The following is a 26,909-nucleotide window of genomic DNA, read 5'->3' as shown; positions in this document are numbered from 1 at the left end:
ACGTCACGTGGGCCGGTGGTGGGTTTTCCAGTATTTGGGGCGTGCTCCAACTCAATCTCCATCTTCAGTTTCTTCAAGATCATTTCCCTCACTTTGTCCACCATCCAGGTCTCATGTGGAGATTGTCCCTCGAGATAATCTGATTTATTTGTCGTTGTTATCATAGATTCACATACAGAACTAATGTCCTCTCAATGATTTACAGATTGTCTTCTTGCCGTTTTCCTGTATAAACTCATCGAGCGGACCCTGGGAGAACTGCAAACTGTTCTTCAGGTCCTGGACCTCTCTGGTCAGGTCGTCCATTTTTTAAATTAGTTTATTCCACCAGTATTATGACACAACAGTTGAAGCTATTTTCTTGTTGTAACAACTGCTTGTAGAACTGCGATAGTGACGCCCACCGGCTTTGGTCTTTGTCATGGTAGCAACGTAGGCTACGCTGTTACTCCCCACAATTCCAGAGAGGGCAGGTCACAGGGAAGATGGGAACAGCAACAAACAGTAGGGATCTAGACAGCCACGAGCCCGGGAAAATCCGCGCTCAAAGCCACAAGGGCTAACTGCGTCTCAGGCTGCATTCAAGCCCCCAAGGAAACCCTGCTTGCTTTATAGACAGCTAACCCTCGGACGGAATGATCCGCGAACAGACCGCAGTGATCCCAGCATCTGATGCCAACGGTGCAGCGGGATCCAAAATCAAAAGGTATCTAGCTAGTAACCAAATTTTTCCAATAGAACACTTTCAGACACTTCCAAAACAACATACCGAGCGCTGTCTCATTCCGCATTCAACAGGAAATTATGTGATTAATGGACGACATCAAGCTTGTGAATGGTAAATAATGTATTGTGTCATTTTGGAGTCACTTTTATTGTAAATAAGAATATAATATGTTTCTAAACACTTCAGCATTAATGTGGATGCTACCCTGATTACAGATAATACTGAATTAATCATGAATAATGATTAGTGAGAAAGTTAGACACACAAATATCATATTCCCCCCAAAATGCTAACCTCCCATGTGATTGTAATGGTGAGAGGTCAGCATGTCTTGGTGGTATGATATTTGTGCATCTGTAACTTTCTCACTCATCATTATTCACGATTCATTCACCTCATGGAGTACAGAGCCAAAATGAAAAAATGCTTCACTGTCCATGCCCTCATTGTAAATCTATTAAGCACTGAGCCGATAAGTCTTCAATCTATTAAATTCATATTTGAATATGTTTGTATCCTCTTGCATTCTGCAACAATTAAGTCATGTCAACAACCCTCACAGAGAATGTCCATATAACGTTAAATGTACTGTATATATTTTGTCTGTTTAAGTAAGCATTTGGAGTCAAAAGCAAATGAACATCAACAAATTCAGTACACTGCACACTGTCATTGATCTTTATTGATCATCTATTGTATGCATTTTGTGTAAACAGATGGATGTCCAAGACTCAGTGAACCACTCTGGTTGTTGCTCTATTGGTACAGAGTTTATAAGGCTGTGAGGTCACAGTTCAGTGTGCAGTAGAAGCTTGGCTTTTTTCATGTTCTTGGCCACTATGGAGAGAGGGAAAAGAAGCTTGGGTAAGAATCTGTTTACCAGGGAAGTGGTTAATTCCATTTCATGTCAGGAAGAGAATTGGGAATTCAATTCGGGAATTGACTGAAGTTAAATGGCCCAACCTTGCTTTATGTTGTTCTGATAGTAGTGGACCAAGCAATACATTTTTTTACACTTTGAGCAATTAGCCGCTAAGAACTGTCCTTATACATTCTCATTATTTTGCATCTCCCAAATTTCTCCTCTCAACTAGTTAGTGAATTATGTGAAGGGGTGGAAGAAAGAGTAGAACCAAGTAAGTGCAGTCTGTGTTATTGGAAAGTGTGTGTGTGTGTGTGTGTGTGTGTGTGTGAAGGAGGCAACAGAAGGATATCTGACTCTCATAGGACCTCATTAGGGAAGAAGAGGGACACTCACAGTACGGGATGTCACTTGGCTTGTAGGTGTACAGGCGATTACTGTACTTCCCAACAAGGTCTAAACGCACAGTCATGGATGGATCTGTGGGCAGAGAGATATTTTGGAGGACTTTGCCAACGCTTTAAAACATAATGCATCATTATGTAGGTATAACTACATTGTAATGCTTTTATTCATGCTATTCCATTTCTAACACTATGACGACCCATAAATGACATTGATCCCTTGATCAAGACCCACACATGTACTGTAAGTTATTTGGTGGTTCTTAGGCAAATTGCTACTGATTAAAATAAATGTATGTGAGGCACTGAATACAGTTACATCAAAGATCTCACAGCAAGCGTTTGACCTGAGTGATGTGTTGGGGATTCAGAATAAGTGGTGGTTTATTTCCTAAGTGAGATGGCATGGTAGAAGAAGAGGCCCACCAACAAAGATGATTCTTGGAACATAGTTGCCATCTGCTGCCAGATTCGTGTCTGTAGTCTCATGCTGAAAAAGAAATCAAAATGACATCAAAATGTGCATTTCTAATCAACTATCATCTATTTAACATCTAAATTCAAACATTTACCTCCAAGTGATGAAATAATGAAATGCATGATGCAATGTACAATATGTGATTGGGATATGGTTACAACTATATAATTCCATTGCTTCCATTGCGTGTATGTTGATTTTGTTTTGCTTTGATGATCAATTACCATCAAATTGAGCATAACAAAATCCTTTTGGGCCATTTTCTGTACGGTTTTATCCACAGCAAACGCCTTCTTCAGAGCTGTGGAGGGAAGTGTGACAGAATGATAATCAGTGAGAACCTCACCTTTAACTTCAACACACTTTATCCTCAGAGTGGAATTTGCATGTATTGCTATTCTTTTGTCATACAAGCCTTGACAAATGATAATGTCTAAAGAAATGTTGATACCACGAGACCAACTGTAAGGCAACAAAGACCTTGGTTGGTCCCTTGGTTAGATGAAGTACAGTACCAGTCAAGTTTGGACACACCTAGTCATTCAAGGATTTCTCTTTATTTTTACTATTTTCTACATTGCAGAATAATAGTTCAGACATCAAAACTATGAAATAACACATATGGAAACATTTAGTAACCCCCAAAAATGTTAAACAAATCAAAATATATTTTATATTTGAGATTCTTTAAATAAAAACAGTCTTGAAGGAGTTCCCACATATGCTGAGCACTTGTTGCCTGCTTTTCCTTCACTCTGCAGTCCAACTCATTCCAAATCATCTCAATTTGGTTGAGGTCAAGTGATTGTTGAGACCAGGTCATTTGACGCAGCACTCCATCACTCTCCTTCTTGGTCAAATAGCCCTTACACATCATGAAGGTGTGTTTTGGGTCATTGTCCTGTTGAAAACAAATGATAGTCCCACTACGCACAAACCAGATGGGATAGCGTATCGCTGCAGAATGCTGCGGGATCCATGCTGATTATGTGTGCCTTGAATTCAAAATAAATCACAAACCGTATCACCAGCAAAGCACCCCCACACCATCCATGCTTCACGGTGGGAACCACACATGCGGAGATGATCCATTCACCTACTCTACGTCTCACAAAGACATGGCAGTTGGAACAAAAAATCTTACATTTAGACTAATCAGACCAAAGGACAGATTTCCACCGGTCTAATGTCCATTGATCATGTTTCTTGGCCCAAGCAAGTCTCTTCTTATTATTGATGTTCTTTAGTAGTGGTTTCTTTCCAGCAATTTGACCATGAAGGCCTGATTCACTCAGTCTCCTCTGAACAATTTAACCAAATAGGTCTATGTTTTGTATACCACCCCTACCTTGTCACAACACAACTGATTGGCTCAAACGCATTAAGAAGGAAAATCATTCTACAAATTAACTTTGAACAAGGCACACCTGTTAATTGAAATGCATTCTAGGTGACTACCTCGTGAGGCTGTTTGAGAGAATGCCAAAAGTGTGCAGCTATCATCAAGGAAAAGGGTGGCTACTTTGAAGAATCTCAAATATAAAATATATTTTGATTTGTTTAACACTTTTTTGGTTACTACGCGATTCCAAATGTGTTATTTCATAGTTTTGATGTCTTCACTATTATTCTACAATGTAAAAAATAAAGAAAAACCCTTGAATGACTAGGTGTGTCTAAACTTTTGACTGGTACTCTGTGTGAGTATGAAAGCACAGCAGTATTACCTTGGCTATGAGGACAATCCTCCATGTGATGAATGACCATCAGAGGCTTCTTACTGTGGGAACATGAGGACACAGACAAAACAAGAACACTGCAGAATAAGTAATGGGTGGATGTGCTTACAGAGAAGTCTCTGGGATTGTACCAAACTTAAGTCCCTAGTATCATTATGGAGATAAGAAAATAAATAGGCTTTGTGTGTCCCAAATGGCAACCAATTTCCCATTCTGTGCACTACTTTTGATAGCGCCCTGGTCAAAAGTAGTGCACTGTCTAGTGAATATGGTGCTTGCGCCATTTTGGGATGCAACCATATAATAAATATGAGGATTTCCGTTACAGTTTGATTAGTTTAATTGGACATGTTGAATTAATGGGGCGCATTGATATGTGATTCTCACCTAGTTATCTTAAGATGAATGCACCAACTGTAAGTCACTCTGGATAAAAGTGCCTGATAATTGACTGAAATGTCAATTGTAATATAATAATTGTGAGGATATGGCTGTAACATAAGCAGATAGCTTTAATGAAATGTTTCACTCTCAGACATTTGAAAGACTGCTCTAATTGTCAGACATATGCCACTAACCAAATAACACAATTGCAATTTGATGTCTTGTTGTGTATTTTCTCTAATCTTGTTTTACCTTTCTTTCATTGTCATCAGGGCTTCCTCGTAGGTCTTGACCCAGGCAATGTAATCTCCCCATCCTGAGACAAAATTGAGGATGGAAATCAGACCAAAGGATTTGGTGTTAATGTAATGGGGATGGAGAATTGTTTTCGTACACTCAGAAAAAAAGGTGCCTTCTAGAATATGAAAGAGTTATTCAGCTGTCCCCATAGGAGAACCCTTTGAACATTTTTTTTTTGTTCCAGGTAGAATCCTTTTGGTTCTATGTATAACCCTTTCCACAGTGGGTTCTATGTGGAACTCAAAAGGGTTCTACCTGGAACCAAAAAGGTTCTCCTATGGGGACAGCTGAAGAGCCCTTTTTTTCTGAGTGTAGTAAATTCAAATAGACGTTAGGGGTGGGGCGAGGATACATTGTGACATAATTCTTACCTCTTGAGAGAGTTTGAGGGCCTTTCCTTGTTTTCTTCTGTAGGGAAACGTCCATACAGGTGACAAAGAGCAATGCAAAGAGAGACCAGCGATACATGGTTGTCATCCGTTCTGAGGTAGAGAGAAGAGGAGGCAGTCAAGTCAAACTGCTCAAAAATACTTATATGTAGTACTCATGTTTATTATTTATTTAGTTAACCTTTATTTGACCAAGGAGTCATGCTGAGACCAAGGTATCTTTTACAGATGAGCCCTGAATTACATGCATTACAGAAAATGCACACATCAAAATAGCAAAATACAAATTGCAAGCAGAAATAAAAGCACAGTCGTAAAATGAATTGCCCTAGAGGCACCAGAACATCAAATTTAAGAACATTTTAAAGATCATTCCTCAAATAAGGTGCAAGAGAACTAAAAGCTGATTTACCTAACTCAGTAGAGACCAAAGGAATGTTCTAAGTTTGCCATCCCTGCGACCGGGTGTGGTAACTCGTATGTCTGAAGATAAGTAATGATGTTAGGTATGGATCGACTTTTTGTAAAAAGGGCTTTATAAATGAAAACGTAGCAATGTATCTCTAGCCTTGACCATATAAAAGCCAAGTGCCATAAAAAGGAACCCCTTCCAAGAAACACCTGCCTTGTGCCATTTATGGGTAGGCCTATTTCAATACAAGTGCCTAAATGAATAGTAGCAATATTCGTCTGCTTACTAAAACAGGCCAAACCTGTTTGGTTATGTGTGCCACATTTCCTCAAACTACTCCTTTTCTCGATTATGGCATTTGTCATTTGTCTATTAGTATTTTTTAAATTCTAAAATAAAACCATGTACAAGTATTTTAGAGTTTGCACAGATCATATTGATGTGTGCGTAACTTCAAACAACCGATTTTGGTGTCAGTCTGTTTCTTCTTCGGCAGAATTGCCAAAGGCTAAATGAAAGTTTAACATGATTGAATGTTGACAGAGATAGGCCTGTACACCAACCAGGTTATTCAAATGCTGCATCAAGTCAACACAATAATATTACAAGTTTACATTAAGAAATGTTCAATGATTTTGATATCTTACCTATTGCACAGGCAGAGGAGGAGTGTCTGCAACCTATCTCCAAGCTGACAGTAACTTGGTTTTGATTTGCAGTTATTTTTATAGACAACAGAACTCACCAAACAGGTATGGGGAGCCAGGCCTATCCAATTATTTATTTTTTATTCTCTCTACTTGTCAGTGTTCCAAACAGGACATTTTTATTTTTGCCTAAACACTTAAACACCATAAGAATTCATAGAAAGCAGTGCACTGGTTTAGTCATATTTGATAAAATATAACTGAAGAGATGAACTGGAATAACATTTACTCTCATGGAATGGGTTGCCAATAATAATTACCTGAAAGCCACATCCCCAATAAGCCAACCTCTTAAGGATAGCCGGGACGCAAATGTCTGAACTGGCCAATATGACTGCAATGACATGATATGTCACAGTGCTTCTATGGTTATATACTGTACACCATGGCACTGCCTATTTCATTTGTTAATTTAGCAAACAAGACAACTGAAAATCCAGTGCCTTTGTCACAGTCAGCACACCTACATATTTTCCCAGTCGTAGCTCATTTGTCCCGAGTTCGCAGTTGTCTTGAACTCACTAAAGTCAGATATTGCAGTTCCTAGTTAAAAGTTGTTTTGAGCACGTCACAAATCATGCTTCATTGACAGCATGGCCAATGTTGAATGTTTATAATTTAAACTAGGAAAAGAGACCCTTAATTTTAGACTTGGGACCACACCGCCACAGCCACACCACTGAATAGCAGGCTAGTGATTGCTTTGCAACGCTTGCAGTTAGCCACTTATTCCTTCCAAACCACTCATTGTTGAATTTGCTATTTCCAACTTGTTGTGTAATGTTTATGTCCAATGGCCGATGAGCACCGATACATTTTATCTATACGTTCTCTTCATTATTTCTCTTCACATGACAAGGATTAAAAAGGATTTGCCAGTAGATTGTCGACGTGATTCATGATGATGACTGCTAGCTGAGATTTTGAAAGTATGATGTTGACATGATAGAAAGTGATTTGATATAATTTTATCTGTGGCCAATGACCTTGAGGCTTTTTGTATCAGCACTTCTAATGTAACTCTATGGCAGAACCCAAAGGGATATAATTTTTTTGGTCTACCCTTCGACTTGTTGGTGAAGTAGTGTCCCCATGAGTGACAGAACACTGAGCCAATCATGACGCAACACTCTGTATTTTCTGCTGGCTTGCCCCACCACAGAAAACACTGTGTTAGGCTGAAACACCTGCATTTTGGAGCTGCCTTACTCAAGAAAGCAAAAAAGAGACCATGTTTGTACGCAGCTTTATTAACTCAATGATATATTCTATATATTTTTAACATTGTTTGCAAACTGATACGTGACATGTATTAATGCCAAAATAACATGCAAAACAGGCAAGCATGCAAAAAATGTGGGGCTCAAAAGCCACACCTGCCCTGAATGACGGGTCGCCACTGCATATGACATTCCGGCAACTTTGAGAAAAAACACTTTATATCGGAGTTGTCCCGCCCCCACTGTTAGGGACTGGACGCAAGCATCTCGCCATTATATACAGTATCTCTGATTTAGCACAAGCGCATTTCAGATTAATGATGCATTGTGGGATTGGATGCTATTGACAGCGACAGGATTGTTGATTGAAGAACAGTCTTGTTTTCATCAATAACTTTGAGGGAATTTGTCATTTCAGCAGCTGCCATGAACGGGTCAGTGGCCAAAAAGACCCAAGACACTTTAGGGAGAGTTATAAAGAAACCGCCGCTTACTGAAAAACTGCTCAGCAAACCGCCGTTTAGGTATCTGCACGACATATTCAGTGAGGTGAGTGATTAGCTAACATTGGCTACTAGCTACAAAGAGTTCTTGCTAGTTAGATTGGATTTGATAGCTAGCTAGCATTTATCCCCTGCTAAAACCAGCCAACTAACCTTTCAGCATTGAGGCATGATAATTAGCCAATTTACCTAACAGTAGCTAGCCATCGATCAGATTTTTTCGTTGCTAGGCACTCCTGTCTGCTTGTTTTAGTAAACAAAACCAAGTCGCGGCGCCGGGAAATGTGCCTTTTCACTGTATCTATGACAAAAATATGAAATTATTTGCTAACTGTTTGGCTATTTACTCATGAAAAGGTTAAAAACATTATCATCCAACAAATTACATTTCTGCCACAGCACTAGTTAACTCTAGTTAACATTTACTAGTTAGTTAGCAGGTACAGTTACATTTTTTGTCACCGAAGTTTTGTGAGGGTGTCATCCCTGTTATGAAATGAGACCTCCCAACCTTCTATTCTAGGTGACGGTCAATGAGCTTATCCCTAAATGCAGCTGGATTGCTTGTTTGAATTGGGCTCTTCCTTAACTAACTAGTTAGGATGGCAACATGAAGGCATGGCACTGTGCTTGCTTGTTATGGTGGTGCTTGCTTGTTATGCTTGCTTGTTATAGCCAAATAATATAAAAAGGAGGCCGCTGATCATGGTTCTAAATCCATTGTAATTTGTACTTGACATAACAAGTATCATGATGGCAGGGCCATGGGGCAGGCAGGGACATGCCCTCATAAATGGTGCCTTCAAAGTATTTACACCCATAGACTTTTCCCAAATGTTGCCTGCATTTCAAATGGATTACACTTTCACTGGTCTACACACCAAACCATATAATCTCTAAGTGTTTTTTTTTTCTTTTCTGTTCTTGATTCATGTATTCAACCCTTTTGGTAGATGGGCTAAAACAAATCTGACATTGAATATCCCTTTCGGCATGGTGAAGTTATTTATTACATTTTGGATGATCACTACAAAGATCAAGACGTTCTTCCTAAATCAGTTGCCGGAGAGGAAGGAAACCACTCAGGGATTTCACCATGAGGCCAATGGGGACTTTAAAACAGAGTTTAATGGCTGTGATATAAGAAAATTGAGGATGGATCAACAACATTGTAGTTATGTCACAATACTAACCTAATTGACAGAGTGAAAAGAAGGAAGCCTACACAGAATAAAAATATCCCAAAACATGCATCTGGTTTTCAGCAAGGTACTAAAGTAATAATGCAAAAAATGTGTCAAAGCAACTTTTTGTCCTGAATACGAAATGTTTTATGTTTCGGGGAAAACCAATACAACACATTACGGAGTACCACTCTCCATATTTTCAAACATAGTGGTGGCTGCATCATGTTATGGTTATGCTTGTAATCGTTAAGGACTGGGGAGTTTTTCAGGATAAAAATAAACTTAATGGAGCTAAGCACAGGCAAAATCCTATTGGAAATCCAGGTTGTCTGCTTTCCACCAGACACTGGGAGATTAATTCACATTTCCTAAAACACAAGGCCAAATCTACATTTGAGTTTCTTACCAAGAAGACATTGAATATTCCTGAGTGGCCGAGTTTTAGTTTTGACTTAGATTTTCAAGTAGATTTTAGGCAAAACCTGAAAATGGTTGTCTAGTAATGATCAACAACTAATTTGACAGAGCTTGAAGAAATTTGAAAAGAATAATGGGCAAATGTTGCACACTCCATGTGTGGAAAACTCTTAGCGACTTACCCAGAAAGACTCCCAGTTGTCAAATGTGCTTCTACAAAGTATTAACCTAGGGGTGTGAATACTTATGTAAATGACATATTTCTGTGTTATATATATATATACATGTTTTCACTTTGCCATTATGGGCGTGTGTGTGTGTGTGTGTGTGTGTGTGGATGAGAAAACAAATTTAAATAATTTTGAATTCAGGCTGTAACACATCAAAATGTGGAATAAGTCAAGGGGTATGATTCATTCTGGAAGCACTGTACGAACATAGGGTGTTATGCTTTGAGAATGGCTTCCTCGCTAGAAGGTTTGCCTGTGGCTGGGTCTGTGCCACAGGCTATATACCAGGCTAAGCGAAGATTATCCAGGCAGAGCAGACTGACAGATCCACCTGCACAAGACTACAACATCTTCTGGACACAACACACTCTCTGAGCAAGTCTGACTTAAAGGTCATTCAGGTTGCTTTTGGCAACTGCTGTTTCCACAAGCAGCAGAGCTGAGTACAGTCTTAATCCCATTCAATTGGTAGTGTCTCTCTCTCTCCTCCTCCAGTGAAGTTTCTCACCTTTCAGTATATGCTCATGCATATTTGATAAGTGTGTTTGCGTGGATGACGCAATTGACCCTTCGCTAAGCCCCACCTCAGAATTTAGGGCACCAATCTCAGTGTTCCAATGGATAGCAACTGTTGTTGAGTCCGACGTCTCGGACAAGCTCATGTTTAAATCGCATTAAAGATATTTTAGCGATTCGATTTTGAATTATAGGACCCTTTTAGGGAAATGCAAAAACGTCCCTTTTTCAGGACCCTGTCTTTCAAAGATAATTTGTAAAAATCGAAATAACTTCACAGACCTTCATTGTAAAGGGTTTAAACACTGTTCCCCATGCTTGTTCAATGAACCATAAACAATTAATGAACATGCACGTGTGGAACGGTCTTTAAGACACTAACAGCTTACAGACGATAGGCAATTAGTGTCCTAAGTTTTCATAACTGTGACCTTAAAGAGGCTTTTCTACTGACTCTGAAAAACACAAAAAAAAAAAGATGCCCAGGGTCCCTGCTCATCTGCGTGAACGTGCCTTTGGCATGCTGCAAGGAGGCATGAGGACTGCGGGTGTGGCCAGGGCAATAAATTGCAAAGTCTGTACTGTGAGACACCTAAGACTTCGCTACATGGAGACAGGATGGACAGCTGCTCGTCCTCGCAGTGGCAGACCACGTGTAACAACACCTGCACAGGATCGGTACATCCGAACATCACACCTGTGGGACAGGTACAGGATGGAAACAATTGCCCGAGTTACACCAGGAATGCACAATCCCTCCATCAGTGCTCAGACTGTCCGCAATAGGCTGAGAGAGGCTGGACTGAGGGCTTGTAGGCCTGTTTTAAGGTAGGTCCTCACCAGACATGACCGGCAACAACGTCGCCTATGGGCACAAACTACTGTCGCTGGACCAGACAGGACTGGCAAAATGTGCTCTTCACTAATGAGTTGTGTTTTTTTTTGTCTCACCAGGGGTGATGGTTGGATTCGCATTTATCGTCGTAGGAATGAGCGTTACACTGAGGCCTGTACTCTGGAGCGGGATCGATTTGGAGGTGGAGGGTCTGTCGTGGTCTGGGGCGGTGTGTCACCGCATCATCGGACTGAGCTTGTTGTCCTTTGCTGTCATTCTCAACACTGTGCGTTACAGGGAAGACATTCTCTTTCTTCCCTCATGTGGTACCCTTCCTGCAGGCTCATCCTGACATGACCCTCCAGCATGACAATGCCACCAGCCATACTGCTTGTTCTGTGTGTGATTTCCTGCAAGACAGGAATGTCAGTGTTCTGCCATTGCCAGCGAAGAGCCCGGATCTCAATCCCATTGAGCACGTCTGGGACCTGTTGGATCGGAGGGTGAGGGCTAGGTCCATTCCCCCCAGAAATGTCTGGGAACTTGCAGGTGCCTTGATGGAAGACTGTGGTAACATCTAACAGCAAGACCTGGCAAATCTGGTGCAGTCCATGAGGAGGAGATGCACTGCAGTACTTAGTATCTGGTGTGGAACCAGCTGCATTGACTCTTACTTTTGATTTTGACCTCCCCTTTGTTCAGGGACACATTATCCAAATTCTGTTAGTCACATCTCTGTGGAACTTGTTATGTCTCAGTTGTTGAATCTTATGTTCATACAAATATTTAGTTAAATATATTTAGTTAATAGTTAAGTTTGCTGAAAATAAATGCAGATGACAGTGAGGATTTCTCTTTTTTTGCTGTTTATAAAACCAATATTTACAAGTCAAATGTTTGGACACCTACTCATTCCAGGGTTTTTCTTTATTTTTACTGTTTTCTACATTATAGATACTATTGAAGGCATCAGAAATATTAAATAACGGTGTATGGAATCATGTTGTAACCAAAAAAGTGTTTAACAAATGAAAATATATTTTATGTGTAGATATTTATTTATTTATTTAATCCATTTTTAGAACAAGGCTGTAACTAAACAAAACGTGGGAAAGGGAAGGGGTGTCTCCTATATCTAGGATATATAAGAAAGCTCAGGAAATATATATATATTTGACACATTTCACCCCTTATTTTTGTTGCCACAAAACTACCTCCATACTTTCAATTGTTTGTATGGGTTACCTTCAGATGAGTCCCTTGACACTTGTGGCGGTCGTAGAGCAAATTGGAGAACACAATCATGTTAGTTTATAGCTTAAACAGCTTGAACAGACATTTTCGTGAAGAACGATTTTTGGGATGTCTCATGGTCTGACAAACACCACTATATCTCACCCGCCTTCCACCGCATATGCGGAAGGCCGACGTAGGCGGATGCAATGGATTGAGCCGCAGCCCCTATACATTTCTAGCTTAAACTGATGGCTTTTGGGGATTTTTTTTATTTTGTTACTTAGATTGACACGTGTGCGTCAATAGCCTCTTAAGGATTAACGTAACTTCAATTAACTTAACGTAACTTCAAACGTTTTCTCAATTTATTTTAGCAAGCTAATTTAGCGGTGTTATGACTACAACTCCCATCTGTTGCTGGTTATAGCTTTGACTGCATGCTGACAGTGAATTCAGTCAGCTATTTAGTGGCTAGCTACAATACAAACATTTACCAGGTTCCTGTGAAGCAATGACAAAGGTGCATAAAGATGAGTGTCCCCATGTACTTACCACAAATGCTATGTTTGCTGTATTGTACACTGCTCAAAAAAATAAAGGGAACACTAAAATAACACATCCTAGATCTGAATGAATGAAATATTCTTATTAACTACTTTTTTCTTTACATAGTTGAATGTGCTGACAACAAAATCACACAAATTATCAATGGAAATCAAATGTATCAACCCATGGAGGTCTGGATTTGGAGTCACACTCAAAATTAAAGTGGAAAACCACACTACAGGCTGATCCAACCTTGATGTAATGTTCTTAAAACAAGTCAAAATGAGGCTCAGTAGTGTGTGTGACCTGCCTACAAAGCCTGGGCATGCTCATGATGAGGTGGCAGATGGTCTCCTGAGGGATCTCCTCCCAGACCTGGACTAAAGCATCCGCCAACTCCTGGACAGTCTGTGGTGCAACGTGGCTGGTGGATGGAGCGAGACATGATGTTCCAGATGTGCTCAATTGGATTCAGGTCTGGGGAACGAGCGGGCCAGTCCATAGCATCAATGCCTTCCTCTTGCAGGAACTGCTGACACACTCCAGCCACATGAGGTCTAGCATTGGCTTGCATTAGGAGGAACCCAGGGCCAACCGCACCAGCATATGGTCTCACAAGGGGTCTGAGGATCTCATCTCGGTACCTAATGGCAAATCAGGCTACTTCTGGCGAGCATATGGAGGGCTGTGCGGCCCCCCAAAGAAATGCCACCCCACACCATGACTGACCCACCGCCAAACTGGTCATGCTGGAGGATGTTGCAGGCAGCAGAACGTTCTCCACGGTGTCTCCAGACTCAGTCACGTGCTCAGTGTGAACCTGCTTTCATCTGTGAAGAGCACAGGGTGCCAGTGGTGAATTTGCCAATCTTGGTGTTCTCTGGCAAATGCCAAACGTCCTGCACGGTGTTGGGCTGTAAGCACAACCCCCACCTGTGGACGTCGGGCCCTCATACCACCCTCATGGAGTCTGTTTCTGCACATGCACATCAATGATGTTGCTCTTGCTGCGGGCGATTCCCTGATCCACCTCTACGCAGACGACACCATTCTATATACTTCCGGCCCGTCCTTGGACACTGTGTTATCTAACCTCCAAACGAGCTTCAATGCCATACAACACTCCTTCCGTGGCCTCCAACTGCTCTTAAACGCTAGTAAAACCAAATGCATGCTTTTCAACCGATCGCTGCCTGCACCCGCATGCCCGACTAGCATCACCACCCTGGATGGTTCCGACCTTGAATATGTGGACATCTATAAGTACCTAGGTGTCTGGCTAGACTGTAAACTCTCCTTCCAGACTCATATCAAACATCTCCAATCCAAAATCAAATCAAGAATCGGCTTTCTATTCCGCAACATAGCCTCCTTCACTCACGCCGCCAAACTTACCCTAGTAAAACTGACTATCCTACCGATCCTCGACTTCAGCGATGTCATCTACAAAATTGCTTCCAACACTCTACTCAGCAAACTGGATGCAGTTTATCAAAGTGCCATCCGTTTTGTCACTAAAGCACCTTATACCACCCACCACTGCAACTTGTATGCTCTAGTCGGCTGGCCCTCGCTACATATTCGTCGCCAGACCCACTGGCTCCAGGTCATCTACAAGTCCATGCTAGGTAAAGCTCCGCCTTATCTCAGTTCACTGGTCACGATGGCAACACCCATCCGTAGCACGCGCTCCAGCAGGTGTATCTCACTGATCATCCCTAAAGCCAACACCTCATTTGGCCGCCTTTCGTTCCAGTACTCTGCTGCCTGTGACTGGAACGAATTGCAAAAATCGCTGAAGTTGGAGACTTTTACCTCCCTCACCAACTTCAAACATCTGCTATCTGAGCAGCTAACTGATCGCTGCAGCTGTACATAGTCTATTGGTAAATAGCCACCCATTTTCACCTACCTCATCCCCATACTGTTTTTATTTATTTACTTTTCTGCTCTTTTGCACACCAATACCTGTACATGACCATCTGATCATTTATCACTCCAGTGTTAATCTGCAAAATTGTAATTATTCGCCTACCTCCTCATGCCTTTTGCACACAATGTATATAGACTCCCCTTTTTTCTACTGTGTTATTGACTGTGGTTAATTGTTAACTCCATGTGTAACTCTGTGTTGTCTGTTCACACTGCTATGCTTTATCTTGGCCAGGTCGCAGTTGCAAATGAGAACTTGTTCTCAACTAGCCTACCTGGTTAAATAAAGGTGAAATAAAAAAAATAAAAATATGTGGCCTGCTGGAGGTCATTTTGCAGGGCTCTGGCAGTGCTCCTCCTGCTCCTCCTTGCACAAAGGCGGAGGTAGCGGTCCTGCTGCTGGGTTGTTGCCCTCCTTCGGCCTCCTCCACGTCTCCTGATGTACTGGCCTGTCTCCTGGTAGCGCCTCCATGTTCTGGACACTACGCTGACAGACACAGCAAACCTTCTTGCCACAGCTCGCATTGATGTCCCATCCTGGATGAGCTGCACTACCTGAGCCACTTGTGTGGGTTGTAGACTCCGTCTCATGCTACCACTAGAGTGAAAGCACCACCAGCATTCAAAAGTGACCAAAACATCAACCAGGAAGCATAGGAACTGAGAAGTGATCTGTGGTTGCCACCTGCAGAACCACTCCTTTATTGGGGGTGTCTTGCTAATTGCCTATAATTTCCACCTGTTGTCTATTCCATTTGCACAACAGCATGTGAAATGTATTGTCAATCAGTGTTGCTTCCTAAGTGGACTGTTTGATTTCACAGAAGTGCGATTTACTTGGAGTTACATTGTGTTGTTTAAGTGTTCCCTTTATTTTTTGAGCAATGTACATTGCTCTCCATTACTCTAGCTCCAAGACGGCGGCAATTTGAAGAAACGCAGATTGTGCTTATTTACTGGCACATTGAGCCATGTTGCGGGCCGTAGTTTAAGATCTCTGTGGATAGTGTTCAAAAACAATGCCATCAGAATTCTTCCGTCTTCATGCACCTTCCCCAATGTAATAACAGCCCAGGAGTTTCCTGATTAGCAAGGGGTCATTTGTGTTTAATAGAAACACAGTTTGAGATCATTGTGAGGGGGATTTTTCCAGTGGTTGAATGGGAAATTGAGCTTCCTGTGGAAATGTTGTCAGAGGTTGCAACAGTAAACAAGGGGGCTGGGGCTTAGCAAAGGGTTAGTTACTGACCACTGAATTTAGCATACGTGTATTGAATATAACTTAACTGACTATTTATTTGGTTTTCCCTCCACAAAAAATATGCTCAAAATGAACGGCTTAAAATCAGTCATGCTGTACTGCATTGATAATTACAACCATATAGTGGCTAACCGCTGACTCATTTGGCAATGTATCCTAACCTTTTCTCCTATAGGTGATCCGGACCACTGGCTTCATGAAGGGACTCTATGCAGAGACTGAGATGAAGTCAGACAATGTCAAGGTAAGACATTTTCTCCATTTGATCACTTGGAGGAATTTGTGAAACTCCAGAACAGACTGAAATCTTGAAGGCCCCCTGCCTATGAATTTGTTGCTTTGGCCTAATTGTTATACTGCACTGTGACAGATCTAATGAGTAATTGTCATTAGTCATTATAAAATAAATGATACATAGCCTAACTCTTAAGGTGTCCGCGTGCTTCCCAACTAGAACAGTTCGTTCATATATTATGCCAAAATTGTGATGTTTTGGTCTTTGGATTGTGATGTTTTGGTCTTCAGGTGGTCGTGCTCACAACAATTTCGGAGTCGAAGTCTAAGCCCCTTCATTGGTCAACAGTAGGAATTCTTCAATGAAGTGTTGGTTGTCATTCAACAATAGATGACCCGTTTACATGAAGAAAAATAATTACTTGGGAAATACTACATCAAACATCTTAGTTAGATCTCCAATGCAAAAACGTCAACTCAAAGGATCTGTCTTATTTTATCTTACATTAATTCTGACTTATTTGAGGAAGTGTGTACTGGCTACGGCGTCTCAAAATGGACAAACAGTGCTATTGCTGCTTTTTTTTTTCATTTTTCAAGCAAAGGTCTTCTTTAAGTGTGCGAGCAGACTCGTTCGGCTAGCTGAGTTCGACTATGTGCCAGCCAAACCGACGCATGTAGAAACCTTTAGGCCTGTTTCATACAGTGATTGCTCTGATTAGCCGGGGCCTTTTTAACACTAAGTGGATAGATATCATCTCACTGAAGTGTGCTTCTGCCCATACTTATGTGTGTGTGCATCACTTCCAGCACCCTGCCTGGGTGTGGAAAAGCATCCAGCCATTACATGACATGATTAGTGTAACCCAAAACGGCTTGTGTAGTTATATAACCTGTAAGTCAAAAATGCACTCGCATGCCTGAGCTATCTTTTTTTGCAGCTGCATGGTAACAGTTGAATAAAATGAGAGAAATGTTGAAGCCCGCGCACACTGCTCTTGATAGTATCACTGCTCTTTAATAAGCTTTACGTATCGGCCTCAATTCTCTGACGAAGGCCGTGAGGCCGACACGTAAAGCTTATTAAAGAGCAGTGATACTATCAAGAGCAGTGTACAGGTTTCTTCTTTTTTCTCGTAGTTATATAACCTAAAACTCTCCGTACTAGAGTGGGCTGTGACTCAGGCCGTATCAGAGGTGGTGTAACGTCACACTGCTGTGTTATCACACCACTGACTGACCTGGGATCAGTATCAGGGTCAGATTCTTAGCGAGGCAACCTTCTTCTCACCCAATAGGGCAGGAGACTGTAAACCCATAGGGTGGCCTCGTCTGTCCTCCTAACTGACCTTAGATCAGTTTGAGAGACCACTTGTAATTTTTGGAGCTGGCACATACAATTTAGAAGAGTAAACCCATACTCACCCACATAATTACAGACACGCAACCTGTGTCGAGATCAGTTTTCAGGCGCTTTTCTCTCCAACTGGCCTTAGGTCAGTATGAGAGTCTGGCCTAAGAACAGTAGAGGAGAATAGAAACCCAGAGAGGGAACAAGGTAGGGCTGTCCCCGACCAAAACAATATGTTGGTCAACTGATTTGGTATTAAAAAAAAAAAAAACGTCTATTTACCCTGTGTTTTAATAAAATCAACAATATGCTTTTAGCTTACGTTTTGATGAAATAAGACAAATGCCTCTAGGGCGCCAGAGATCTAGATAACAAGAAGAAAAAAATCTTAACCTGACCCAGCTATTCTCCTTCCACTCGTGCTAGCTTTCACAGTTTCTGCCATTACTCTCCTGAAATTACCAGTAATGGGCTACACGAGGAGTCGGCAACCTTTCTCATGTGGAATGCCAATGTATCTTACCATTTCTTCCAATCTACATACCAGTTATGATTTTCACATGCAAATTTTCATGAAAGTTTAATTTAAAATAGTTTAAAAAGAAAAACTCTTGAATGAGTAGGTGTGTCCAAACATTTGACTGGTACTGTAAATTGAATAGAAATTGTAACTTCTAATTACTACCGCAAAGATGGCCGCCAGTCCACCCACCGTCGAAATGTCAACTTAATTAAATGGTCATGCATGTTCAAATATCTAAAAATCTATAATAAAAAATTAAAAATGTTTATTTCACCTTTTATTTAACTAGGCAAGTCAGTTAAGAACAAATTCTTATATACAATGACGGTCTACTTCAATAGACTTCAATAGGTTTCCTATTGGGGATTGACAGTATAATTCAAAACTACTGATATTCCCATTTCAAGTCAACATGCTCTGATTCATGGACCTCCAACAGTCTTTGTGATACCATTTGAAAGTTTACATTTCAATCCCATTTCAGTACATTTATCAGCCAAAACATGACACCCACCCTGTATTCAAGATCATGTTGTCTCGATCGATGGCAGGCACAACACAACCTCTGATAGGGTCAAATAGGGTCTAAGCTGCAACATATGTGAATATGAAGACAGAGTTGATGCACTTTTTAAGGATAAATTAACGATTTTACTAAACAATAAATTATAAAATGGTTTAAGTTTTTACATTATATAACCCTCAACCATTTTAACCATTTTCCAGTTATGAAGACATGGATGTCTCATGGTATCGGTCGACTTTGAGCACCAATGTGTAGGGAAGGCTTCATTCTAATCAAACCTGGTGCTGTTAAAAAGTTTAAATTTACCTAGCAGCATGCATAATGAAAGGGGACACACACAAAGCCTGTAATTGGCCGGCAGCACCTGAAAGGGACACCTATCAATCAATCACCTTTATTTATAAAGCCCTTTTTACATGGGCAGATGTCACAAAGTGACATTTGGGGCGGCAGGGTAGCCTAGTGGTTAGTGTTGGACTAGTAACCGGAAGGTTGCAAGTTCAAACCCCCGATCTGTCGTTCTGCCCCTGAGCAAGGCAGTTAACCCACTGTTCCTAGACCGTCATTGAAAATAAGAATTTGTTCTTTAACTGACTTGCCTAGTTAAATAAAGGTAAAATAAAAGTGCTATACAGAAACCCAGCCTAAAACCCCAAACAGCATGCAATGCAGATGTAGCATGGTGGGTGGCTAGGAAAAACACCCTAGAAAGGCAGGAACCTAGGAAGGAACCCAGAGAGGCTCTGAGGGGTGGCCAGGCCTCTTGCTGCTGTGCCAGATGGAGATTATAAGAGTTATAAGAGTTTATAAGAGTTAAGGCCAGATTGTTCTTAAAGATGTTCAAACATTCATAGATTACCATTTGTCATGGCTCCCGAGTGGCAAACAATGGTGTTGCCTTGCAGTTCTCCAGCTTTATCCACTCACAGTGGTGAGCGTGCGAGGTTCAAGGCACGAGGGGACGGGCCGCAGAGCAGCGCACAGAAGACGGACCTAGCCCATGGGGAAGGGAGGAGGAGGAAGGGGGTGAACCCACACCCTGCCCCACCGGGTAGCACAGAGGGGCACTTTAAGGGGCATTGCACTAATAATGGCGCTGACTAGGAAAACATTCCCACTGTTCTTAGAGCCAGTCTGCACGTTCAAACTAAAACAATGTTAATGGCGTGGAAAATGTCCCTTGTATATGAATTCGGAGGGCAGAAATGATTCAATATTAAAGCATTAGACCTCTCACCAAAGGCTTCAGTCAAAAGTTATACTTGAATCCGAACTGGATTTAACGAAAAAGGACATGAAAAGCGCACATTTGTAAATCACAAACTTTAAAAGTAATTGGAAAGGTAGATACAAATGATTTGTTGCTATTGTGGTTACAATAAAGAATACATATGATGTGTTTTTATTTACAGTAGTAATGGACAGCTGGAGGCATTTTGAAAGCAGGTTTTCAAACACTTGTGAAAAACAAGTGTACTGTAGCAGGTGTAACCCTATTAGCAGGACAATAGACTCTTTATAGCCCGGCTACTGTAGGTGTGAAAATCCCCAACTTGCAATGTATTCGATGCTTAGGTACTTTAAAGTGTTGCATTTGTAACTCAAAACAGCAGTACAGTATTTCTTCATTGACATCTTTCTGCTTTCCTTAATAAAATGACGAGGAAAAAGTTGGGAAGCGATTCCATGGCACATGGTTTACGAATTGACACGCAGTTTTCCCTTCCTCCTGCAAGTCCTAACAGTCAAAACCATTCTCTGCGTCGCTACAGATGCTGGTTCGATACCCGTACCGGCCGCCACCGGGAGACCCATGAGGCAATGCACAATTGGCCCAGCGTCGTCCGGGTTAGGGGAGGGTTTGGCTGGCCGGGATGTCCTTGTCCAAAAACCAACAGATGGAGAACCAACACCAGTCTAGCAATTTCATTTCACCAATAAGCTTTATTTGAATTTGACTTTACAAACAACAAGAGGGCTTAATTACAGTCTATTTCTTCGGAGCCTAGACCTATCTAACTTAACTGGCTGAGGTAGGCTATGAGGCCTAGTAGAAGTAGGATTTTTAAATTTAAATTAAGCCTACTTACAATTGCAACTGATCAAAAAATGTTGCATCCTACATAAAACAAGTATTTAAAGAAAAAAAGTCTGTCTGCGTCGGGATAGCCTGCTCTTGTAACGACAGAACAAACGGAACATACTGTCAGCTTGAGATGTCAATATCCCTGGATAACCTCTCACAGTAGTATTAGAATTGACCAAATACAGTCATATCGGCCGCTAAGTTACTTATTCAATGAGAAGAATTGCATTTCCCCTCTGACACAATCTTGTGGATGTCGGGTTTGATGGATGGATGTGATGTTGATGTGCAGGCAGTCCTCGATTGACTTATGTGAAAGCCGGTTCCTGTCGTGAGTCTATATTGCGTTCATAGAGGGAAATGAGGACTCGCAGGTGTCAAGTCGATCCAAACATTGTTAGCACATAAAATGCCAGTTTCTTTATTGTGCTGTATTCCTCTGAGCATGCCACCCACAACGCACACAGGGACTCGGCACTCCTGAGCGCAGCCCTGGTTTGGCTCGATGTCTGGAATCAGCTCAGTTTGAATTGCGGCCTCATCCAGCGAGGGTTGTAGTTTTCTTAGCAAGGGAGAAGTATTCTCCACCTGGGAAGACTGTGAGAGGATCACATACAAACGCAATGATATCCTTGGGCATGCTTAAGTCTTCAAATCTGTTGGATAAATTGTCCCTCAGCTGCTTGATGAAATCTTCCATCACCTCTGTGACAATGCTGCAAGTTATTTTTTTTCTAATTTTGTCTGTCATAGTTGAAGTGTACCTATGATGAAAATTACAGGCCTCTCTCATCTTTTTAAGTGGGAGAACTTGCACAATTGGTGGCTGACTAAATACTTTTTTGCCCCACTGTATATGGGGCGGGAATACCAGTAAAAGTTCTATGCTTAGATTCATATATATGTCTGAGATTTAATTATTTGCCAACAACGATATTTTAATTACAAATAAGACTCACTGGCTTGGCATTGGGAAAAGAACACATCTCTGTACATTCTTCTCTGAAACTTCGATTTTCATTATCCCTTTCTTTTTGATACTTTTTGAAAGTGACATTTTAATAATAAATAATATATTATAAATAAATAAATAATCAGATCAAAATGATTTTGTCACTGAGTTTATGTACTATTCATATGTGTTAAACATGTTACTTTTGTAGTCTAGGCCAATTAATTGTTCTAATATTATATTCTGGCCCCACTGACTTGTCTCAGAAAAAAACAGGATATAACCCCACCCACTTTGCCAAAGCACAGCCCCCACAACACTAGAGGGATATCATCAACCACCAACTTATTACCCTTAGACCAGGCTGAGTATAGCCCATGAAGATCTCCTACACTGCAAGAGCCAGAGGGGACGCAAAACCGAACAGGAAATCACGTGGGCTCAATCCACTCATGTGGCGCACCCCTCCTAGGGACGGCATGGAAGAGCACTAGTAAGCCAGTGACTCAGCCCCCGTAATAGGGTCAGAAGCAGAGAATCCCATTGGATGGAGGGGCGCCGGCCAGGCAGAGACATCAAGGGCAGTTCGTTGCTCCAGTGCCTTGCCGTTCACCTTCACACCCCTGGGCCAGACTACACTCAGTCATAGCACATACTGAAGAGATGACTCTTCAATAAAGACTTAAAGGTTGGGCCTTAACAGGAAGCCAGTGTAGAGAGGCTGGCACTGGAGCATTGGTTTTAGTCAAGATTCTGGCAGCTGTGTTTAGCACTAACTGAAGTTTATTTAGTGCTTTATCCAGGTAGCCCGAAAGTAGAGGATTGCAGTAGTCTAGTCTGGAAGTGACAAAAGATGGATTTGCTTTTCTGCCAATTTTTTTGACACAAAGTTTCAGATTTTTGCAATGTTACGAGATGTAAAAAAGCTGTCCTTGAAAAATTCTTGATATGTTCGTCAAAAGAGAGATCAGGATCCAGAGTAATGCAGAGGACCTTAACATAACAGGCTTCCAGGGTAGGCGATTTTGGGGTTTCATCGAAATGTACAGCTGTGTGTTGTCAGTATAGCAGTGAAAGTTGACATTGTGTTTCGGAATGACATCACCAAGAGGTCAAATATATATTGAAAACAATAGTGGTCTTAAAACAGAACCATGAGGAACACTGAAACTTACAATTGAATTGTCAGAGAACAAACCATCCACAGAGAAACTGATATCTTTCCGTCAGATAAGATCTAAACCAGGCAAGAACTTGTCCGTATTGACCGTATTACCAGTCTCTCCAAAAGAATATGGTGATTGATGGTGTCAAAAACAGCACTAAGGTCTTGGAGCACGGGGACAGATGCAGACCCGTGGTCTGACACCATTAAGGTATTTTACAACATTCACGAGTGCAGTCCCAGTGCTATGATGGGGTCTAAAACCAGACTGAAGCATTTCATATACATTATGTGTCTTCTGGAAGGCAATGAGTTGCTGCCCAACAGCTTTTTCAAAAAACAATTGAGAGGAATAGGAGTTCTTTTTTTGACATTTTCAAGGTCAAAGGTATGGCTTTTTAATGACAGGCTTTATTACTGCCACTTTTAGTGAGTTAGGTACACATACAGAGGATAGGGAGTCATTTACGTTCGACATATGAGGGCCAAGCACAGGAAGCAGCTCTTTCAGTAGTTTAGTTGGAATAAGGTCCAGTATGCAGCTTTTAGGGTTATGAATATGTTAAGAGAGACAGGATTGAGAAAATTGATAGTCTCTGTTGATCCTAGGTCCTGGCAGTTATGCGCAGACTCAGGACAACTGAGCTTTGGAGAAATACGCAGATTTAAAGAGTCCGTAATTTGCTTTCTAATGATCATGATCTTTTCGTCGAAGAAGTTTGTGAATTCATCACTGCTGAAGTGAAAGCCACCCTCTCTTGGGGAATGCTGCATTTTAGTTAGCTTTGCGACACTGTCAAAAATACATTTCAGATTGTTCTTATTCTCCTCAATTAGTTTGGAATAATAGGATGATTGACCAGCCGTGAGGGCTCTTCGATATTACACGGTGCTGTCTTTCCAAGCTAGTTTGAAGACTTCGTTTGGTGGAGCGTCTTTCCAGTTTTCTTCAGGGCTCTGGTATTTTCTGTATTCCAGGGAGCTAATTTCTTGTGACAATTGTTTTGTTTTTAGGGGTGCGACTGTACTCTTGGCTGTGGCCCGTTCACCGCTCTTTTCTTTCAGGCCTGAATATCAGCTGTGTTGTGAAATACAGGGCCTGGAGAGCTCAAGGGCTGAATGGATTTAGAGCTTGTTATACGTTAAGTTAGTGGCCAGCTTAATGTTACACTGTTGGCATGGAGCTTAGGTTGTGGTCTCAACTGTGCTTATCTGGAAATGGATAACAGATGAGAATGGTCTGTGCAGCGCAACACCCTTAGTTCCATTTGTGCGTTGGCACGTAACTATACAATGTTGAGAATTCCCTCAAGTGCACATGGTGAAGAGGGGTTTCACACAAGCATGTCTGCATAAACTCTCCAGTGGTCATGTGTACTCTGATATTAATGGAGGATCCACTCAAGAAAACCGATGCAAAGAAACCGGTCGAAGCAGTTTTGTTATGCTAACCTCAGAGGGAAAAAACAAAAACATTCCCATTAGACGGTCTTCCTAAAGCCGTTGTTCTCACTCTTTCTTTCAATCCCTCTCATCCTTCCTCTCTCCTGCAGGATAAGGACGCTAAGATAGCGTTCCTGCAGAAGGCCCTAGATGTGGTGATGCTGGTGAACGGCGAGCCCCTCTCGGTCAAGCCAGCGCGCATTGTAGCCGGCCATGAGCCTGAGAGGACCAACGAGCTGCTACAGGCCATCGCCAAGTGCTGCCTCAACAAGGTCTGTTTGCTTGGAAAGACCCATGTACATGTGTAACGGAGTACATGTGTAACGGAGTACATGTGTAACGGAGTTACAAATTGGTAACTTTTGTATAGCTCAGTTGGTTCACACGTTGTCAAGGAGGGTGGTCATGTGTGTTGCGACGCAGAGGGTGAGCACGGTTCGAGCACGGTATGGGGACAGGGACAGTGGAGGAATTTAAACTGTACATTGGCATCTGTTTCACATGCACACGCCTGTAACTACACGACATACACCCTCACAGACAGACAGACAGACAGACAGACAGACAGACAGACAGACGCGCACTCTGTCCAGATTGTCATACACATGCAGACACGTTTGTGTACAATTGTAGCGCAATCTTCAGTCCACAACATCCAAAGTTGCCAAGAAATAAAATATTTTACATAGCCACAGCCGCAAAGAAAAGTGAAAAGGTAGCTCTTGCTGCAAACATTATGAGCATATGTTTCAGTGGCTGTCACCTATCAACACACAAACCAAATGCTCCAGATGAGGCCATGCATGTTTACACACACTAATGATGCTTGTGGGTGAAATCTGAAGAGGATCAATTACAGTCTAGCACATTTTAATTGGACCCTGAAGACAGCCAGTTCGAATAAAGGGCTTCGAGCTCAGGGGATCTTTGCCATGCCTCCCAAAGGGTCTCATCATGACAACTGTTCACATGAATGTAAACTAGCTAGCTAGCACAACATTTAATTATAACAAGGACCACAATGGGAATACATTTAGACTTGGTTGTGTTTTTAATCCTCTATAATTGATGTATCGTTGTACTCGAATGGCTGCGGCAACTATGTTAGACATTTCTAATAAAATGAATTCAATTCATTATGAACAGACAGATGGGCAGGTAATTCTACTCAACGATTGATGTGTGATAGTGATGTGCACTCCTTCTACAATGAATTACTTTGAAAAATGTTTAATCCCAATAAACAAAGTTAAAGATATAGATATGGTAGAAAGGACTATCTGCGTTGACCCTATCTTGCACTGACTCTATGCATACTCAAGTCTATACACACTATATACACTGAGTGTACAAAACATTAGGAATACCTCTTTCCATGAGTCTGACCAGGTGAAAGCTATAATCCCTTATTAATGTCACTTGTTATATCCACTTCAATCTGTGTAGATGAAGGGGAGGAGACAGGTTAAAGAAGGATTTTTAAGACTTGAGACATGGCTTGTGTATGTGTGCCATCCAAAGGGTGAATGGGCAAGATAAAATATTCAAGAACCTTTGAACAGGGTATGGTAGTAGATGCCAGGCTCACCGGTGTCAAGAACTGCAATGATGCATTGGAGTCAACATGGGCCAACATCTGTGTGGAACGCTTTCGACACCTTGTAGAGTCCATGCCCCAATGAATTGAGGCTGTTCTGAGGGCAGAAGTGGATGCCTTTTATGTACATACTGTATCTACCTCAAATACCGCATGTTGGTCTGGTACTGGTAATCTCTGTATATAGCTTACAATTTGTGTTACTATTTTTTTTACTCTGCATCACTGGGTAAGGCTCGTAAGCAAGAATTTCACGGTATCGTCTACACCTGTTGTATTTGGCGCATGTGATAAATTGATTTGAAAGTGAGTTGACAATCACATCTGTCCCCTGTGTCATGTCGTCCCCAGCTGTCCAGTGAGGAGGCGGTGAAGCGGGTGCTGGCCGGGGACAAGCTGGACCCCAAGGGGAAGGCCAGCTCCTCCCGGTCCCAGGACAAGGAGAACAGGGAGGGACGAGAGCGCCAACGAGACCAAGTGGTGAGACCAGGGGCTCCATCCACAAAGCCTCTCGAAGTGAAATGCTGATATAGTATCAGGTCCCAACCTGTCCATATAATCTTATTAATTATGATCTCAAAGGCTAAACTGGTCCTAGATAAGCGATACTACTCTGAGATGCTTTACGAATACGGCCCAGACACACACAATTCAGACTGGACAGGATATATTCCCATCAGACTTTATTGGGACAGTGAAGCAAAGATTTTATTTTTTGCTCTCTACTCCATCATTTTGGATTTAAGT

General features: G+C 41.6%; 2 protein-coding genes across 14 annotated transcripts in view; one reads left to right on the top strand and one right to left on the bottom strand.

Annotated features, from left to right (window-relative positions):
• Nucleotides 1-1,382: 1,382 nt before the first annotated feature.
• Nucleotides 1,383-6,484, bottom strand: LOC110520002 (anterior gradient protein 3). Of its 2 annotated transcripts, XM_021596954.2 has the most exons (9): nucleotides 6,343-6,410; nucleotides 5,696-5,766; nucleotides 5,266-5,376; nucleotides 4,847-4,910; nucleotides 4,199-4,251; nucleotides 2,696-2,772; nucleotides 2,420-2,483; nucleotides 1,986-2,069; nucleotides 1,383-1,564 (listed from the first exon to the last, which is right to left on the bottom strand). In XM_021596954.2, exons 3-9 carry the CDS (start codon nucleotides 5,369-5,371, stop codon nucleotides 1,515-1,517), a joined length of 498 nt encoding a protein of 165 aa, XP_021452629.1. In that variant the 5' UTR covers nucleotides 5,372-5,376; nucleotides 5,696-5,766; nucleotides 6,343-6,410; the 3' UTR covers nucleotides 1,383-1,514. The 2 variants fall into 2 exon arrangements, with proteins under 2 accessions (XP_021452629.1, XP_021452627.1); XM_021596952.2 differs by lacking the exon at nucleotides 5,696-5,766 and having other exon boundaries at nucleotides 6,343-6,484.
• Nucleotides 6,485-7,943: 1,459 nt separating this feature from the next.
• The window catches only part of LOC110520000 (TRAF3-interacting protein 1), a 43,344-nt gene continuing 24,378 nt past the window's right edge, over nucleotides 7,944-26,909 (top strand). For 11 of the 12 annotated variants that reach the window (XR_005045770.1, XR_005045776.1, XM_021596950.2 and 8 more), the window contains exons 1-4: nucleotides 7,944-8,171; nucleotides 16,461-16,529; nucleotides 24,676-24,837; nucleotides 26,514-26,642. Coding sequence is in view for 10 of the 12 variants with exons in the window: in XM_021596950.2 (XP_021452625.2) it covers nucleotides 8,049-8,171; nucleotides 16,461-16,529; nucleotides 24,676-24,837; nucleotides 26,514-26,642 (483 nt within the window). In the remaining 2 variants the exon portion in view is untranslated. The remainder of the gene's footprint in view (nucleotides 8,172-16,460; nucleotides 16,530-24,675; nucleotides 24,838-26,513; nucleotides 26,643-26,909) is intronic. The other variant, XM_036974210.1, reaches the window with a different exon arrangement.

Source organism: Oncorhynchus mykiss, chromosome 3, assembly GCF_013265735.2.
Source record: "Oncorhynchus mykiss isolate Arlee chromosome 3, USDA_OmykA_1.1, whole genome shotgun sequence".
NCBI classification, from domain to species: Eukaryota; Metazoa; Chordata; class Actinopteri; order Salmoniformes; family Salmonidae; genus Oncorhynchus; species Oncorhynchus mykiss.
Note: the sequence above shows the minus strand (reverse complement) of the source record. Positions and strands in the feature narration are given on the sequence as shown.